Source organism: Cetorhinus maximus, chromosome 12 (genome assembly GCF_964194155.1).
Source record: "Cetorhinus maximus chromosome 12, sCetMax3.hap1.1, whole genome shotgun sequence".
Lineage (NCBI taxonomy): Eukaryota > Metazoa > Chordata > Chondrichthyes > Lamniformes > Cetorhinidae > Cetorhinus > Cetorhinus maximus.
This window is the reverse complement of record NC_135890.1, coordinates 50,067,065-50,084,816: the sequence shown is the minus strand read 5'-3', so window position 1 is coordinate 50,084,816 and position 17,752 is coordinate 50,067,065. Positions and strand designations below refer to the sequence as shown.

The 17,752-nt window shown below is 44.7% G+C and overlaps 1 protein-coding gene across 1 annotated transcript in view; it reads right to left on the bottom strand.

Moving 5' to 3' along the window:
- The window catches only part of arhgef39 (Rho guanine nucleotide exchange factor (GEF) 39), an 85,719-nt gene extending 70,487 nt beyond the window's left edge, over positions 1-15,232 (bottom strand). The window contains exons 1-2 of the mRNA XM_078553578.1: positions 15,101-15,232; positions 11,794-11,887 (exon numbers count right to left, since the gene is read on the bottom strand). Of these exons, the coding sequence (XP_078409704.1) occupies positions 11,794-11,836 (43 nt within the window). The 5' untranslated portion in view covers positions 11,837-11,887; positions 15,101-15,232. The remainder of the gene's footprint in view (positions 1-11,793; positions 11,888-15,100) is intronic.
- Positions 15,233-17,752: the final 2,520 nt, after the last annotated feature.

The window sequence follows — 17,752 nt, the reverse complement described above, 5'->3', positions numbered from 1 at the left end:
ACCTCCATCTTCTAAGGGAAATTAAGGATGGGCAATAAATGCTGGCTTAGCCAGTGATGCACACTTCCTGTGAATGAATAACCATGGTGAGAGCGCATGCAGTAAAACCTGTAAATTACAGACACCTTAGGGATTGGTACCAGCTGTCCTTATTTAAAAAATGATCATTGTATGTACTGTTTTAAAAAAAGTTCTTTATATAGCAACAGTAGGGACAGAAGGGCCACTTTACCCCTAGAAGCATTCTATTTATCTGCAAGCATTCAAACTCAGAGATAGAGATGTTTCGCCATGTCTATGGATGCTGGGTAAAGAGCTCCCCATTCCACAAAAGCTGTTCTTGCTCAAAACCTGTTGCTGTGCCCGTGCTTTAGGTTGTGAAAGGGTTTGGTGCATTGAAGGTTGCCTGTAATTTGAGAGGGTCCATGGTTTTGGCTGCCTCTTGCATACTGAGCCATGCCTGTTATTTAGGTCTCTCAAGAAGCATCCTGTTTTGTTTGCAGGTGTCTGTTTTTTTTTGGGACAGTCCATTTATATGAGTTTCACTGTACTGTAATGGCCTCAGTGTCCCGGGACTAGAGAAAGTTTGGGAAGAGGGGGAGTAAAGAATAAATATTTGTCAGAACCCAGATATCTACAAGAACTGTATTTTTCTTTTAAAATTTGGAAGGACATTGCATTTTATGGACACTTGGATTTTTTTTTTAAAGTTCATAAATTCACCTCACACTGGGAGGAAGCATGCCTTTTCCAAGAAATCACCTGACCAGCATGGTACTTGAGGAGATTGGTTTGCTTTCTCGAACTGCAATTACTTTAACTCATAGGAACAAAACTGGTCTGGAATGCACTGCCTGGGAGGGTGGTGGAGGCGGGTTGTCTCACATCCTTTAAAAAGTACCTGGATGAGCACTTGGCACGTCATAACATTCAAGACTATGGGCCAAGTGCTGGTAAATGGGATTAGGTAGGTAGGTCAGGTGTTTCTCACGTGTCGGTGCAGACTCGATGGGCCGAAGGGCCTCTTCTGCACTGTGATTCTGTGAAAACTGGTTTAAAAGCAACGGTTAACGATTTGCTGGAAATCACCTGACAGAGATAAGCTTTTAAGTTTTGAACTTGTTTTTTCTGAAATCAGTTGGGAATGAACTGAGAAAGTGAAGCTGCCCAGCTCGTACTCTCCTTGCCTTTCCTGAAACAGAGTGGTTATCAATATTCAGTTAGGAATCCTCATCTCAGTGGAACTTGTCTGTCTTTGGAAACCCGAGAGGTTGAGATGAGAAGGACTGATCCAGCTCTATTTTCCTCCACGTCGAAGCTCTGTTGGTGAGAACCTCCAGGCATCTACTGGGACTAGCCATCTGCCTTCACATGAGGGAGCTCCAGGTCGACAGCATCGAAACCCTGCCAACTTTATCCTTTGTATCCAGAAGTCTTATCTTCAACCGCCCACCTCTGCAGAGACCCTATCCATTTGTCATATGCACATGTCTGTGTGCGCACACACGCTGAGGGAATTTTAAGGGGGATAGATAGTTACACTTCCAGGTTACAAATTAAGCGTTCACTAGTTCTTGCAGTTATGTTTTTAAAAATAAATTTAGTTTTATAATGACTCAATCTTTCTGAGCTTATTGAAAGAAGACTGGTTAAAGTTTCTTTTATTCTGGGTGACAGTAGCAAAGGTAACTCACTGGCCATTTTATAGAGTGAATTAAACTTTTAAACTAATAGTGCGACCTGTGGAGTAGTGGGGCTAGTCAAAGTGAGCACTCCTCCCATCCTGGTCGTAACATAATTAACTAAAGTCCCCATTCCCAACCACTGTTCAAAGGTCATTCCCATACATCAAAGGAGTTCAGGAATGGGCAGGGGTGCAATGACTTTTCCCATTCAAATAACATGCCAACATTCATTTGAAGAATTTGCACTTGGAAATGGTGCCAGAGGGTTGCTAGCACAAGGAACTGTAACACCCCCGAGAGTTACTGCCTTTGGAATAGATGGGCAAAAGTTGGAAGAGGAAAGAAAAAATGATCAAAATCAGAAAGAATCTCAGTTATGGAGCTCTTTTATGTTTTTAATTGCTAAACAGGATACTAAGACCCAGGAAGAAACAAAAACAGGCAAATTAAATAACCATGGATAAAAATAATGATCAAATAATTTGATCAAAAGAATTCGCCTAAATGGACAACATTTTTCCCCCGTTGGGGGGGAAGTGCAGGAGCAGGTGTGGGCAGGGGGCCATCCAATCGGCGTCCCAATTAAAGCCCGCCCAGCATGACGTTCGCACGGAAGCGCTATGTGCTTCCTGTACTGGCTGGGTGAGGGGAATGCCAAATGCAGAAGTGTGCTCCTTCACGCATGCACGGGAAGGAGCGCTCCAATCTCCCTGAGACTAAGAGCTGCCTCAGGGAGATCGGTTCCCAAAGTGAAAAAGTTATTCTGTCGCAAAGTTCATTTACTATCCATGTCCCCCCATGTGACAATGTCACAGGAGTTGGGACATAGGCATAACTTTAAAAGTGAATCTTAATTTTTTAATTCAGTCATGAAACCTCAGCCCACCCGTGGATGAGGTTTCATGCTTTTTCAGGTGACCGCCAGCGCTCTTGACCTGCCCGCCAACCTTAAGGTTGAACTAATTGGTTTAATTGTTGTTTGAATGGCCTCAATAGGCCGTTGACAGGTCAGCAGGCACACAGCTGACTCGGCTGCGCCCCCTGCTGACCTGAAAATGCAAATGACGCGGGGTGACATCGGGAGTTCCGCCCGACGTCATTCCGTGTCATTTTACGCATCGGCAAGCGGGCCCCGCCCCCACTTGCCGCCGGGAAAATTCTTCCCAATGTTACGTTGAAATGAGTGAAAACAGAGTTAGAATTTCTTCAATCTGATTTATGCCTGTTTCAACAAAAATTTCTTTAGAATCCTATCAGTGTATGCCTGAAAAAAAACAGCTTAAAACAAGCAGAAATCAGAGTCAACAACTGGAGCCCAGGGAAAATATGGGACATACACTGTCATCTTCCGTCCCTCTTTCTCTATCAGATAACGAAAATGAACATTTTAAGCCATCTAACCGTCATTCATGTGCACTAAGTGTTGCCTGCATGTCACTGAAATGTAACAGTGCTCAGCAGAGTAAGGGTTAATGTGGGGCTGAAGAATAGCACCACCCACAGTATGGAGTCACATGGTAATAGCCTGAGCGAGCAGCCTAGAAACAACTCTCTGGAACCAGCCTGCATGGAGGTAACAGCACTATGTATGACCATACCTTGGATTTGAAAACAGTTAAAGGTGAACACTAAAGGGGTTACGTTTAAATATACAAGTCTCAAGATCTCATCATTGAGACATCTAAAGAACTCACATTACAACACTAAGCACAGTGACCTGAAGCTTCTACTCAGTTACACTGATTTCATTTTTGGCATAATTTGGGCAAAATAAACACATAAGATTATAAGAATTTTCAGCATGATCACATTCAGTGCAAATCCAGCTTCTACGATCCTTCCCACTATTTAGCAAAGCATTGCGCTACAAGCAAGTCCCACCTATAGTGCTGCCCACAGCCCCAGATTGAGTTAATCACCACTTGGAGCTTGTTTGCAGGCCTTCAGGGAGACTCTAAAAATTAAGCTGGCTCTTATGGTCACAAGCACACCATCAGGACCCCTTTAAATAAAATCTTTTGAATGTTTTTGAAAGCTTGTGAAGAAACTGACCACTGTATCCCGATATAACTAGCCAATGGTTCTGTAGCCTTTTTAAAAGTCATCTTCAGTAATTTAGAATTGGTTTACACACAGGTAGTGAATTGACACGGATTAAAAATGCTTTTTTTTAAAATGATAAATGCATATGGAGCTGAAGTAATAAAAACCCACCTTGTTACCAAATGTATCAAGGAATATTATTTTTTATAACATTTTTTTTTGTTTACAAAGTGAATTTTAAAATGCTGTCCGATTGCGGTGATTCATGGCAGGTTTTGCTTTCGAGGCTGTGCAAATGAGCTTGAGCAGAAACTCACGGAAAAAAAACACTTTTCAAAACGGATGCAATTTTGGGCCTGTTTCACCAATTGCACCCTAAGCGGAAACTCTTCTCCCAGCATCATTAAGAAAATACAGTTGTGGAAAATTCTGATGCTACAAAGCATTCAAAGATATAGGAAACAAAGGCAGCCTCAGGGAGAAGATTTTTTAAAAATCACAAAGGTAACTTTGTAAAATGGCAGAATTAAGGTGCAAATGCAGGGAATTCACATTCGTTGGTATTTTGTATGGAGGGTAGGGGGGGGAATGGCATGATTTGGGGCTGTCACAAATGAGAGAAAAATTAGTGCAGCAATCTTTTGACGTACATGTGGCATAAATCACTTACATGCAAATTTCCTCAGACCAAACCCTGACGCAACTGTGTGTTCTTACACTGTAGATAGGTCAAAACTTTTCAGGAAATTGCGAGCCATGGTTGTTATGTTCATTGAGGTGGGAAGACTTTCACATTGGTATCCAGTGTCAGTATTGAGCATTTCTTACACAGTGGTTTAGACTGTGTATCCACCTATACAATCTCAAATAAGTATCTTCTGCTGTGCATTTTCCACATTTTTCAACACTACTTCTAAATAAGGCTGTTAATTAGTGGCAAACTGTCGGCTTTCAAGACACACAGTCACTGGGAACTCAACTGAGACGCTTTAAAATGATTGCATTAAGGACTCTCACAAGAGACACTGAAAGACAGAGACAGACAAATTGATTCAAAACTTGTTATTGGGACTTTTAGTACCCTTGCTTGCCTTCACAGGGCTGTCACATTCATGAATTCCCCACCAGGTGCCAAAGCCTACAGAAGCCTCCATTACTGCCACAAAGGTTAATTAACCCTCCACAACCTCACAGAATTACATCCAAACAATTCCATGCTCCCAACCATTTCTTTATATATCCTAAGCTTAAAAAACAGAAAATGAAATGCATGGCCAGAGGGCCGTATGATAATATGAAGAAAATAACAATATAATCTAAGCCTTCAATTATAGTTTTCACAGCATCTGATCTCCAAAAGAATATTAAAAATCCCAAAATACAATGGCATAACACTCCTGTTAAAATAGCAAATCCACAACTCACTGAACAATAACACTTCCATTATAGAAATGATCATTCAAGTATGCATTTGCTGTCTATCAAATCGCTCTATTTTACTTCAAAGTGCAATTGTGCAACCCCTTTAACTAGCCTCAGAACTCACCCAATGTTTACTTAACAGCAATTAGGCTTTGTGGCCTTAAAGGGATACAGATCTGTATTTTAGTCAAGAGTTGTTTTTTTTAAACAAGGAATAATATCCATAAAATATAGTGCATCTTCTGATTAGAATGGGCAACGTTATGGGAGATTTCCAAGGCTATCACAAAAGGTTAGTATGCAAGTATAAGTGATTAGGAAGGCAAATGGAATGTTGGCATTTATTGCAAGGGGAATGAGATATAAAAGTAGGAACATTTTACTACACCTGTACAGGGCCTTGGTGAGACCAAATCTGGAATACTGTGTACAGTTTTGGTCTTATTTAAGAAAGGAAATGCAGAGAAGGTTCACTTAACTGATACCTGGGATGGTAGCACGGTTATCTTATGAGGAAAGGTTGGACAGGCTGGGCTTGTTTCCATTGCAGTTTAGAAGGTTAAGATGTGACCTTATTGAAACTGATAAGATCCTATGGGGACTTGACAGGCTGGATGCTGAAAGAATGTTTCCCATTGTGAGAGAGACTAGAACTAGGGGACAAAGTTTAAGACAGAGACAAAAAGAATTTTTTTCTCTCAAAGGGTTGAGTGTCTTTGGAACTCTCTTCCCCAGAGAGCAGTGGAGGCAGGGTCATTGAATAATTTTAAGGCAGAGCTAGATAAGATTCTTGACTAACAAGGGTGTTGGGGGTATGCGGAATGTGGAGTTGAGGCCACAATCAGATCAGCCATGATCTTACTGAATGGAGGAGTGGGCTCGAGGGGCTGAATGGCCTACTCCTGATACTAATTCTTATATTTGTATGGTATGCTGATCGGATGAGATGAAGTTGGGAAGGAGGCTTGTGTGGAGCATAAACACCAGTGTGGACCAATTGGGCCAAATGGCCTGCTTCTGCGTTGTAATTTCCATAATTGACAGCACTTGTGCATCAACTTGCAGCTCAGATCTCCCAAGATGATGTTCACAGTGAGTCAAAGCATGTGCTGAGAGTGGCCCTTCCACAACAAATCTCATTGCAACATCTGTTTAGAAGCTAATTTTGAAGAGCAAACACTTCTTTAATATTAGAGCATAATAATCTCTTCCTTATTTTAGATAAGCACCTATGGAGCTCATGCTTTCTATTTGCAAACTCTGATAAATTTAAGGGCTGCCAAAGGACTTCTGAGACACTAGAGCATCATTATAGTGCGACAAGTTAACTTCTACAGTTCCATTCTAAAGGCGGCCAGAGGAATTTATAATGGAAAAAAATTGAGCAATGTCAAACACAACATAAGGAAGCACGTTTTGCAGAAAGGAAATCCATGCAAGGACAAGAGTATTTTTTTTTAGATATCTGTATAACATGCTACATCAGATGATCTAATGTGGGCTTAGTCAGGGGGAGGGGAGCTAGGGGAGAGGGTGGGTGGGCACCTTAAAATCGTTTCCTAAAAGTGGCTTAGGGAAACTTACTTAAAACACAGCTGAATCTTTCTTTAAAGAAAGGTCACTTCATATCACTGCCAGCGGCAGGCTTTTAAGCAATCCACCTCATCACCACGGCTATTATCCCTGCTTTGCCGTGACAGGTTGCTTCCCTCACAGTATGAGGGCATCTCCAGCTAGTTGTGGAGAGGAGACATCAGGCCTTGAAGTCCAGTTACAAAAGGAGATGGGAACCATTTCAACAAATTTCCCCCCTCCCCATGGCCTTCAGAAGCCTGGGCCTCTTTAAACACAACTGAGAGAGTTACTTTCAAATCTTGCAGCACTTTAAAAACCAGCATTTACCAAACACGGGCCCCTTGAGGAGAAAACCAAAGAGGAGTGGCCTTTTGAACACAAATCCCACCTGTTTGTTTGTCGCATACTTTAATTGGTTACAGCAGCCGCCCTCTACACAAAACTCAGAAACAATCTTTTTTATTGGAACAAGTGGCAAATTCTGGAAGGTCTGTCCAATTGCATTGGTGTCAATGCAATTTGCCCGCTAAATGTGATAAAATGCAATAACCAAAAAAACCATGGGAAATAGATCGAAAACAGCTCTTGACCTCAGTAGGATAATCCAGAAGATATGTTTCAGAAGGAGACATAATCTGAGATTTCAGCCTAAACCAGTTGAGAACACCATGTGCCAATGCCGTGCATCTCGTGGCAGGGTCCCGCAACAACCTTTGTAAATGACAACCATGATAATGGAAAATGTAATTTGTCCGGCATAGGTGGCAGCTGACAGGATAAGTAGGAATAGTGTAATTAATGAGGGCTGAACCTTATTTCAGTTTGAAGGAATATTCTAAATAATAGCCCCAATTTTAATTTGGGGGAGATAATGGCACAGTGATTAGGCGCCCAGTCTAATGCCCTGGGAACATTGGTTCAAATCCCACCACAGCAGCTGGTGGAATTTAAATTCAATTTAAAAATCTAGAATATAAAGCTAGTCACACAAATGGTGACCATGATAACTATCGTCGATGCCACAAAAAACCATCTGGTTCACTTATGACCTTTAGGGAAGGGAGTCTGCCATCCTTACCTGGTATGGCCTACAAGTGACTCCAGGCCCACAGCAGTGTGGTTGACTCTTAACTGACCCCTGAACTCAATTCAAGGGGTAATTAAGGGGGGGCCAACAAATGCTGGCTTTGCCAGTGATGCCCACATCTTGTGAAAGAATAAATTAAAAAATTAATACATATATTGAAATGACTGATTTTGGTAACACTAAGTACTGATCGAAAAATATTTGTTAAAGAAGGAAAAATGAAAATTTAGTTAAACTATTTCTTACATTTTATATAATTCTGCTACTAAAGACAAGGATAAAGAGATGGTCCCCATATTATTCAAAGATTAATTTCTTATATTTGCATGTGCAATGAGAAGGAACAAACGTATTTGTTTACCCGCAGTGGGCAAAAACGCCATAATTTATTTGCCACGAACTCACTTATAAAAAAAACACTTCATTGTAAAAAAAATCCTCCAGGCAAAGTTCTATTCAAATCCTTGAATAACAATGTGCCCCCTCCCCCATATCCATATCACAGCAAGGGGTGAAGACAGCTGCCATGGTCCAACAGCTGGCTTACCATGAGCAATGCCAGGGGAGACCCACTAATTGTACTCAGGCAGAAATTAGAGAGATCAAGGGTTTGATGACCTTGAAAGAACACCATTTTACAGGTGAAGCAAGCATCAAATGCTTTCTTATTCAAAACGCACAATATCGGCCGACAAAGCCAACATCTAGTAGTCCTAATTGTGTGATAGTCTTCATAATACAAACGTCAGTTCCACTCCAAGTTTCTGTCACTTTAATTCCAGTTTCTCCAGAGTGCCATTCACCTCATGCTTTCCTTAGTAGTGTCATTTTTAATGTAGCAGTAATCCTGCGTTGTTAGTTGGCACTAAGAGTTTAACAGTAATTAACCCCTGCTCTATCCCCAGGGAGCAGTACATCAGCAACTTGCCAAAACACTGTAAACAAGCAGCCTCTGATCAATGGAGAACTGCGCTGGCTTGAGAGCACAGTAATAATGGGAGCAATTTCTACATGTATAAACCTGCACAACTAATGATTCAAATGTGACATTATCTGCAGAAATAAAAACACTGGAAATACTGAATTCTGTTTTTCAATTTCTAAAAGAGATCCAAGATTAGAATAAAAGATTTGAGCACAAGTAAAACCAGATGCTTTTCTTAATATAGATACAGTAAATGGACTATTAATGTGGACATGTTGCAAGCATTTTATTTGGTCAGATAACAGACTTCCCTCCTACACTAAAATGGTATACAATGAATCTGAGTGCTTAGTGGTGATAGCTTTAGAAATTCTAGGCACTAAAGGTTTGCGATCTCAAATTCTGTCAGTTAATAAATTAAAAACTTAATTCCAATTTCACAAACCAGAAGCAGCTGTCACTAAGGGCTGAGGATTTTTATCTCGGTAAATCCCAAGCAACACCTCTAACTCTTCACTGTCAGCCCCAAATGGTTTCTAAAAGGAAGAGAATCCTTGCATTAACAGTATCACTGTTAACAGCCACAATGAATCACTGGTAAATTTATTTTGAATGCTCTATATGGGATGTCATGCTACAGTTGTACAGGGCATTGGTGAGACCACACCTGGAGTGTACAGTTTTCGTCCCCTTATTTAAGAAAACATTATAAAAGCGTTAGCAGTTTGGAGAAGGTTCGCTCGGCTGATACCTGGGATTGTGTGGGGGGAGGGGGGGTGCAGTGGGGGGGTTGGTTTATCTTACAAGAAGAGGTTGGATGGACTGGGCCTGAATCCATTGGAGTTTGGAAGAATGGGAGGTGATCTTATTGAAGCATATAAGTTCCTGAGGGGACTCGACAGGGTGGATGCTGAAAGGATGTTTCCCCTTGTGGGAGAGACTAGAACAAGGGAACACAGTTTAAAAATAAGGAGTCTCCCGTTTAAGGCAAAGATGTGAAGAATTTTTTTTCTTTCAAAGGGTTGAGAGTCTTTGGAGCTCTCTTCCCCAGAGAGCAGTGGAGGCAGCATCAATGAATATTTTTAAGGCAGAGGTAGGTAGATTCTTGATTAACAAAGGAGTCAAAGGTTATCAGGTGGAATGTGGGGTTGATGCCACAATCAGATCAGCTATGATCTTATTGAATGGCAGAGAAGGCGTGAGAGCCCAAATGGCCTCCTCCTGCACCTAATTCATATGTTCATACTCATGTAAGTGTATACTTCCCCCCGTCCAAAAAAAATGCCTCACTCTCAGGGTTCTGAAAACGCCATTGAATGAGTTGCGAAGAGAGGCTAAGGGTTAATGGCTGCCAGTTTCCCTTCATGCTTGTGGCAAAGCAGGCCTACTCCTGCTCCTAATTCCTATGTTCATATGTTCCCTTAGCCCAAGTCCAACAACAGCTTCTGACGGAATACCCATCAACATCATCGGGTGGGCATCATGCTGCTACCAGTTGTGCTAACCACACAGAGGTAGAACTGATCTCTGTGGAAACCAGCAAGATGGATTTAGGAACCTGCGCAAATCCACATGTGCTGCAGCGGCTGCAGGACAGTGGCTACTGCACATGTGTGAAGCTGATACCACCATGTCAACTTCATGCAGCAGCAAAAGCTGACCCAAGCTGGTTAAAGTCCAGGGCAGGGACTGACATGTCAGGAGATTATCGAACTTTATTTTTTCTCCAGTGTTTTTTTTTGCATTCCTCTTCTTTTCTCAGTTAGTTTAATTGCAGAATCTGCATGTCATGATATTGGTTCCATCTGTAATGCCCTTGTTTCTGATGGAGGACAAAACAAGGCAATATTTGGAAAAATCACTTTTCTATTAGTCCAGAAGAGCAGGATTGTGGATTACTGGAGGACTAATGGGGCACTCAGCAAAATATAAATTGTTATCAGCGTAACCAGCTGTCAATAAGACCAAAAGAAAAGGAAATTCACAGTGGTTGTGTAGCCAGCATTGGGAGAGTGGAATCCCAGAGCACTAATCTTTAGAATCCCTAAACATTCATCTTGATTATTTCAAAAGGGAGATGTGAAAGAGCTCCCAAAGTATTTAACCCTTTGATGCTGAACATTGCTAAAATTTCTGAGGTCAGTTTGTGCTGTCAAAAGTGTGTTTAATATCATTTAAAGAGGCAGCCTCTTTGTGCATTTTTTCATAACTTAGTGGAAAAATAAGTGACTACATGGAATTAAGAATTAATTAATTAATTTTACTGGTCCATCTGTCATGTTTCGGACTCCTGTGGTCCTTTATCTGCAAGGTGATCTGGCTAAGAATTATGTTAAAATGTACTTTGAGTTAAAGCTTGTTTCAAAGTGGTTAGCTCCTCTGGACCGCACAACGCTGGTTGAGAATTCAAAGTCAGGAGGAATGAAATTATTATGCTGATCCTGAGCTGCTTTTCCCAGAGCTGAAACAATGGGCAATTTGGTGGCTTGTCCCCTTGAGAAATAAACACTTTGCACCCTGAGTGTTGGAAGACTCTTGATCTCTTCCTGACTGAACAGTCAGAGATAAAGCTGAACACATGCACCAAGGAAGGCAGTTTGCTATTTGGAAACAGAACTCCATGGGCAGTCAAGCAAGAGCAAGCTGTTCAGCGACAGTTCCGTCCCAGTATTGGATGACAGCAAGTTGTCTAAGGTGATCCACTAGAATGGCAGTTCTCACTTTTGTACCAACAAAAGTATTGCAAGAGGATTTGAGTACAGGAGTAGTGAAGTCTTGCTTCAATTATATAGAACCTTAGTTAGACTGCACCTGGGGTACTGTGTACACTTTTGGTCCCCTTGCCATAGCAGACCCGAATGCTTAACAGTCTCGCTGCCTGCTAAGGAAAGTGGTCCTCCTCAAAACTGAAATCATTGGAGCTCTTGAGAATTTAGGTGGGAAATTTCAAGAATCACACATTTGGAACTCTTGGAATATTGCACTGGGTTGTTAACAACAGTCATGAGAACAGGCTCCATTGCCCCTTGTAAACCAACAGAAAAAAAAACACATACTTAGATGCCTTTTCATCGGAGTCCGATATAACGATGCAGACATGATTACATGGAGATATTTTCCTCTATAATTTCTTGGCAAAGAAAAAGAAACCTAGAAAAAGTCAGAGAATAAATTTCAATTGAAATCAGGTTCATTTTAACCCCCTTTTCCACCAATTGTGAAAATTTAGAAAACAAGACAGCACAGGAGATAATTGAACCACAAATGGATATCCATAAATACTCAAAACCATGTGCTTAGAGAAATATTGACAAGCAAGGAGTTATAAATATCTGAAAAGGGGAGAGGATTCCAGAGATTAGAACCAAGATAGCTGAAGGCAAGGCCACCAACAGGCAAAGAAAGAACAGAGCAAAGAAGGAATTCCAGAATGTGGGGCCCAAGTGGCTGAAAGCACAATCGTCAATGATGTGCATAGGGGTGTTCACAAACAAGATACCAAAGAAAGAAAAATGATGACTCGTGGTGTGGAGGTTATCAGACTGGAGAAGGTTACAGAGATAAGGAGGGATGAAGCCACAAAGGGATTTAAACATGAGGGTGAGAATTTTAAACTTTATGGTTCAGGGAATGATTGAGATAGGCCAGCAAGGTCAAGAATGATGGGTGAGCTAGTCTTGCTAGAACATAGTCAACAATGAGCTGAAGTCAACTGAAAGTAGAGGATTCAAGCTTCAATATAGCCAAGTCCGGAGGCAATAAAGACATGAAAGACAAAGTTTAACTCTTTAATATAGAAGGGACAGGAGAAACCCAATCACCCTGAAATTCACTTAAATACACCCCTTATCTTTTGCTCATTACTGCACATAGATGCTACAAAATCAAAACAGGCCATTTGGCACAACGAAGTTGTGTTTACTCTCAATGCAAGCAATAATTCTAATCACATTTACCCACCCGGTTCCCAAATTACTTCAATCCCCTTTCCTTCACCTAGATATCCAATCCAATCTTTAATGTTGACATAGTTTCTGCCTCAGCCATGACCCTTGCAAGTGAATTTCACATCTCACAACTCGCTGTTCAAAGACATTTTCTTGCTCTGTTCTAAAAGTCTTAAATATTTATGGCCCCCATGAACTTAACCTTTCAATTACTGAAAAACAGTCTACCCTGTCCCATCCTCCAAAAATTATAAACACCTCTATTAGGTGTCCTATAATCTGCGTTGATGTAACATAAAGTGACGCAATTTTTCCAAGTCTTTCTTTGTATTTCCTTATGCCAGATCACATTCCAGTGAAATAAACACAAAATGCTGGAAATACTTAAGTCAGGGAGCACTTGTGAAGAAAGAAACAAAATTAGTGTTTCAGGTTGATGACCTTCCATCTATGCTGGAAAAGGTTTAGAGGTGTAACTGGGACAGGAAAAGGGGTGAGAACAAAAGGTAAGGTCTATGATCGGGTGGTTTAAAGATTAAATGATAAAAGCGATGATGATGCAAGGAAAAAGCAGATGGTAATAGGACATGCGATGTGGTTACAGTTTTAATTTTAATTCCTCCACAATTGGTGGAGGTGGTGCCTTCAGCTGCTTAGGCCCTAAACTTTGGAATTCCCTCCTTAAATCTTTCCACTGCTCTTTCCTCCTTTAAAGATGCTCCTTTAAATCTCTTCTCTTAAAGTCTCTTGGACCAAGCTTTTGGTTACGTGACCCAATATCACCTTACGCAGCTTGATGTCAAATTTTGTTTTATAATGCTCCTGTGAAGCACCTTAGTATATTTAATTACATTAAAGGTGTTTGTTGTTATGGTAGCATAGTGATTAGGTTACTGGATTAATGATCTGGAGACACGAGTTCAAATCCCACTGTGAAACCTGGGGAAATTTAAATTCAGTTAATTAAATAGATGTGCAATGAACAACTTATACCAGTAATGGTGACTGTGAAACCATCAGATTGTCACAAAAACACATCTGATTCACTAATGCTCTTTAGGGAAGGAAGACTGCCATTCTTTTTTGGTCTGGCCCTTAGGTGACTCAGCTATGTGGTCAACTCTTAATTGCCCCCTGAAATAGCCTAGCAAGCCACTCAGTTGCATCAAGCTTCTACAAAGAACTATAAATTGGATAGCCCACTTGACAATGGATTGATGTCATAAATTATCATCTCGAGTGCACCGCCTGAAAGGGTAGTGGAAGCAGACTTAATAACTTTCAAAAGGGAATTGAACGAATACTGGAAAAGGGAAGATTTGCAAGGGTATGGGGAAAAAAGCAGAGGAATGAGACTATTTCAAAGAGCCAGCACAGGCACGATAGAGCAAAAGGACTCCTTCAGCACATGTTGTAATGGTGTGAGTATGAACTTTTTTTTTCTTCTGCCTTCCTATATGCCTGCTCAGGGGATTTGCCTGTTAGCAAACATCCATCATTCACATCAGGCTATTTCCAACTCATTTGGGAGCATGGTGGTGTTGTGGTATCGTCACCGGAATAGCCTGGCTAATGCTCTGGGGTCATGGGTTCAAAACATATCAAAGGTTCAAAGCTGGTGGAATTTACATTGTTAATAAAATCTGGAATATAAAGCTAGTCTCAGTAATGGTGACCATGGAACTATCAGTTGTTGTAAAAACCCATCTGGTTCACTAATGTCCTTTAGGGAAGGAAATCTGCTGCCCTTACCTGGTCTAGCCCACATGTAACTCCAGCTCACAGCAATGTGGTTGAATTTTAACTGCTCTCTGAAATGGTCTAACAAGGGCAGTTAGGGACAGGCAACAAATGCTGGCCTTGTCAGCGATGTCCACATCCCAGGAAAGAATGAAGAAACAAAAATACCCCCAAAACCTACACAGTCTCAATAAAATCACCGCACAGGAAGGCGCGGTGCCCTTCAGGAAGAACTGAGATGTGTGACAGGAGCCGCCCAGGCGGCGATTCGCTCCTGACTGTGTCCGAGAGAGAAACAGTGAGAGTCTCAGCGACACTGTCCCTCTCCCGGGAAACACTGTAACCCCGGCCCGGGGAAACACTGTAACCCCGGCCCCGGGAAACACTGTGACCCTCTCCCCGGCCCCGGGAAACACTGTGACCCTCTCCCCGGCCCCGGGAAACACTGTAACCCCGGCCCCGGGGAAACACTGTGACCCTCTCCCCGGCCCCGGGGAAACACTGTGACCCTCTCCCCGGCCCCGGGAAAACACTGTGACCCTCTCCCCGGCCCCGGGAAAACACTGTGACCCTCTCCCCGGCCCCGGGAAAACACTGTGACCCTCTCCCCGGCCCCGGGAAAACACTGTGACCCTCTCCCCGGCCCCGGGAAACACTGTGTCGACGCTGTAATCACCTGAAATCCGCTCCTTCAGCAACTCCGGTTCAAATTCCCCGCTTCCGGGGCCAGGCGCCTCCTGATTGGCTCCTTGAAATGTACCCACAATTCACCGCGTCGCCAAGAGCAAGTTACGTCCCATCCTGAGCTCAAAGCCTGGGGCCGGAGGAGGGGTCAGTGGCCGGGTGGAAGGAAGGGGAGGGGGAGAAGAGAGGAATGGAGGGGGGATATAGGGGGAGGGGGATATCGGGGGGAAGGGGATATGGGGGGAAGGGTATATGGGGGGAGGGGAGAGGGGGATATGGGAGGGGAGGGGGGGGATATGGGAGGGGAGGGGGGGGATATGGGAGGGGGGGGTGAGGGGAGGGGGGGATATGGGGGGGTGAGGGGAGGGGGGTGAGGGGAGGGGGGGATATGGGAGGGGGATATGGGGAGGGGGGATATGGGGAGGGGGGATATGGGGGGTGAGGGGAGGGGGGGATATGGGGGGTGAGGGGAGGGGGGGATATGGGGGGTGAGGGGAGGGGGGGATATGGGGGGTGAGGGGAGGGGGGATATGGGGGGGAGGGGGGGATATGAGGGGAGGGGGATATGGTGTTGAGGGGAGGGGGGATATGGGGGTGAGGGGAGGGGGGATATGAGGGGAGGAGGGATATGGGAGGGGGGATATGGGGGGAGGGGAGGGGGGTTATGGGGGGAGGGGAGGGGGGATATGGGGAGGGGAGGGGGATATCGGGGGAGTGGAGGGGGATATCGGGGGGACGGGAGGGGGGATATCGGGGGAGGGGAGGGGGGGAGTGGAGGGGGATATCGGGGGGACGGGAGGGGGGATATCGGGGGAGGGGAGGGTGGGAGTGGAGGGGGATATCGGGGGGGATGGGAGGGGGGATATCGGGGGAGGGGAGGGTGGGAGTGGAGGGGGATATCGGGGGGGACAGGAGGGGGGATATGGGGGGAGGGGATAGGAGGGGAGGGTGGGGGATATGGGGGAGGGGAGGGTGGGGGGATATGGGGGAGGGGAGGGTGGGGGGATATGGGGGAGGGCAGGGAGGGAAGAAGGGGGAATGGGGGGAGGTGAGGGCGGAGGGAAGGGGGAATGGGGGGAGGTGAGGGCGGAGGGGAGGGGGATGTGAGGGGAGGGGAATATCGGGGGGATATGAGGAGGGGTGGGGGGGAGGAGGGATATGGGGGGAGGGGGGATGGGGGAGGGCAGGGGGGATGGGGGAGGGCATGGGGGGATGGGGAGGGGAGGGTGATAATGGGGGGACAGGAGGGGAGGGGGATATTGGGGGACGGGAGGGGGGATATGGGATGGAGGGGAGGGTAGGGGGATATGGGGGAGGGCAGGGGGAAAGGAGGGGAATGGGAAGGGGGACATGGGGGGGAGGGTAGGGGGATATGGGGGAGGGCAGGGGGGAAAGGAGGGGAACGGGAGGGGGGACATGGTGGGGGAGGGGGACATGGGGGGGAGGGGAGGGTGGGGGGATATTGGGGGGAGGGGAGGGATGGGGGTGGAGGGGAGAGGGGGGATGGGGTGGGGGGGAGGGGGAGATGGGCGGGTGGGGAATTGGGGGAGTTGGGTGGGGATGCGGGAAGAAGGGGGGATGGGGGGAGGGAGGCGGGCGCGAGGGATGGAGGCGGGCGGGCGGAGGGGGATGGGGGGGAGAGAAGGGGGGATGGAGGGGGAGAGAAGGGGGATGGAGGGAGGTGGGGAGGGAGGGCGAGGGATGGGGGGAGGGAAGGGAGGTGCGGAGAAAGGGGGGAAGGAAGAGTGGGAGAAGGGAGCAGGGGGAGGGCGGTTTCTATGAGATTACCCTTCATTCTTCTGAACTCCAGCAAATATAATCCTAACCGACTCAATCTCTCCTCATATGGCCATCCATCCCAGGTCCCTCCATCGCAGGAATCAGTCGGGTAAACTTTTGCTGCCCTCCCTCTATAGCAAGAACGTCCTTCCTCAGATAAGGAGACCAAAACTGCACAGGAGACCAAAACAGGTGTGGCAAGGCCCTGTATAATTGCAGCAAGACATCCCTGCTCCTGTACTCGAATCCTCTTGCTATGAAGGCCAACATACCATTTGCCTTCTTTACCGCCTGCTGCAATTGCATGCTTACCTTTAGCGACTGGTGTATGAGGACACCCAAGTCTCGTTGCACATTCCCCTCTCTCAATTTATAGCCATTCAGATAATAATCTGCCTTCCTGTTTTTGCTACCAAAGTGGATAACCTCACATTTATCTATGGCCATGCATTTGCCCACTCACTCAGCTTGTCCAAATCACCCTGAAGCATCTCTGCATCCTCCTCACATCTCACCCTCCCACACAACTTTGTGTCTTTAGTTCCCTCATCTAAATCATTAATATATATTGTGAATAGTTGGGATGTAGATTATCAGGCCCTGGGGATTTATCAGCCTTCAATCCCATCAATTTCTCCTACACCATTTCCCTACTAATACTGTGTTCCCCAACATATCTGGTATGTTATTTGTGTCCTCCTTTGTGAAGACAGAACCAAAGTATGTATTTGGTTGGTCAGGCATTACTTTGTTCCCCATTATAAATTCCCCTGTTTCTGACTGTAAGGCACCTACATTTGTCTTCACCAATCTTTTTCTCTTCACATACCTATAGAAACTTTTACAGTCAGTTTATATGTTCCCT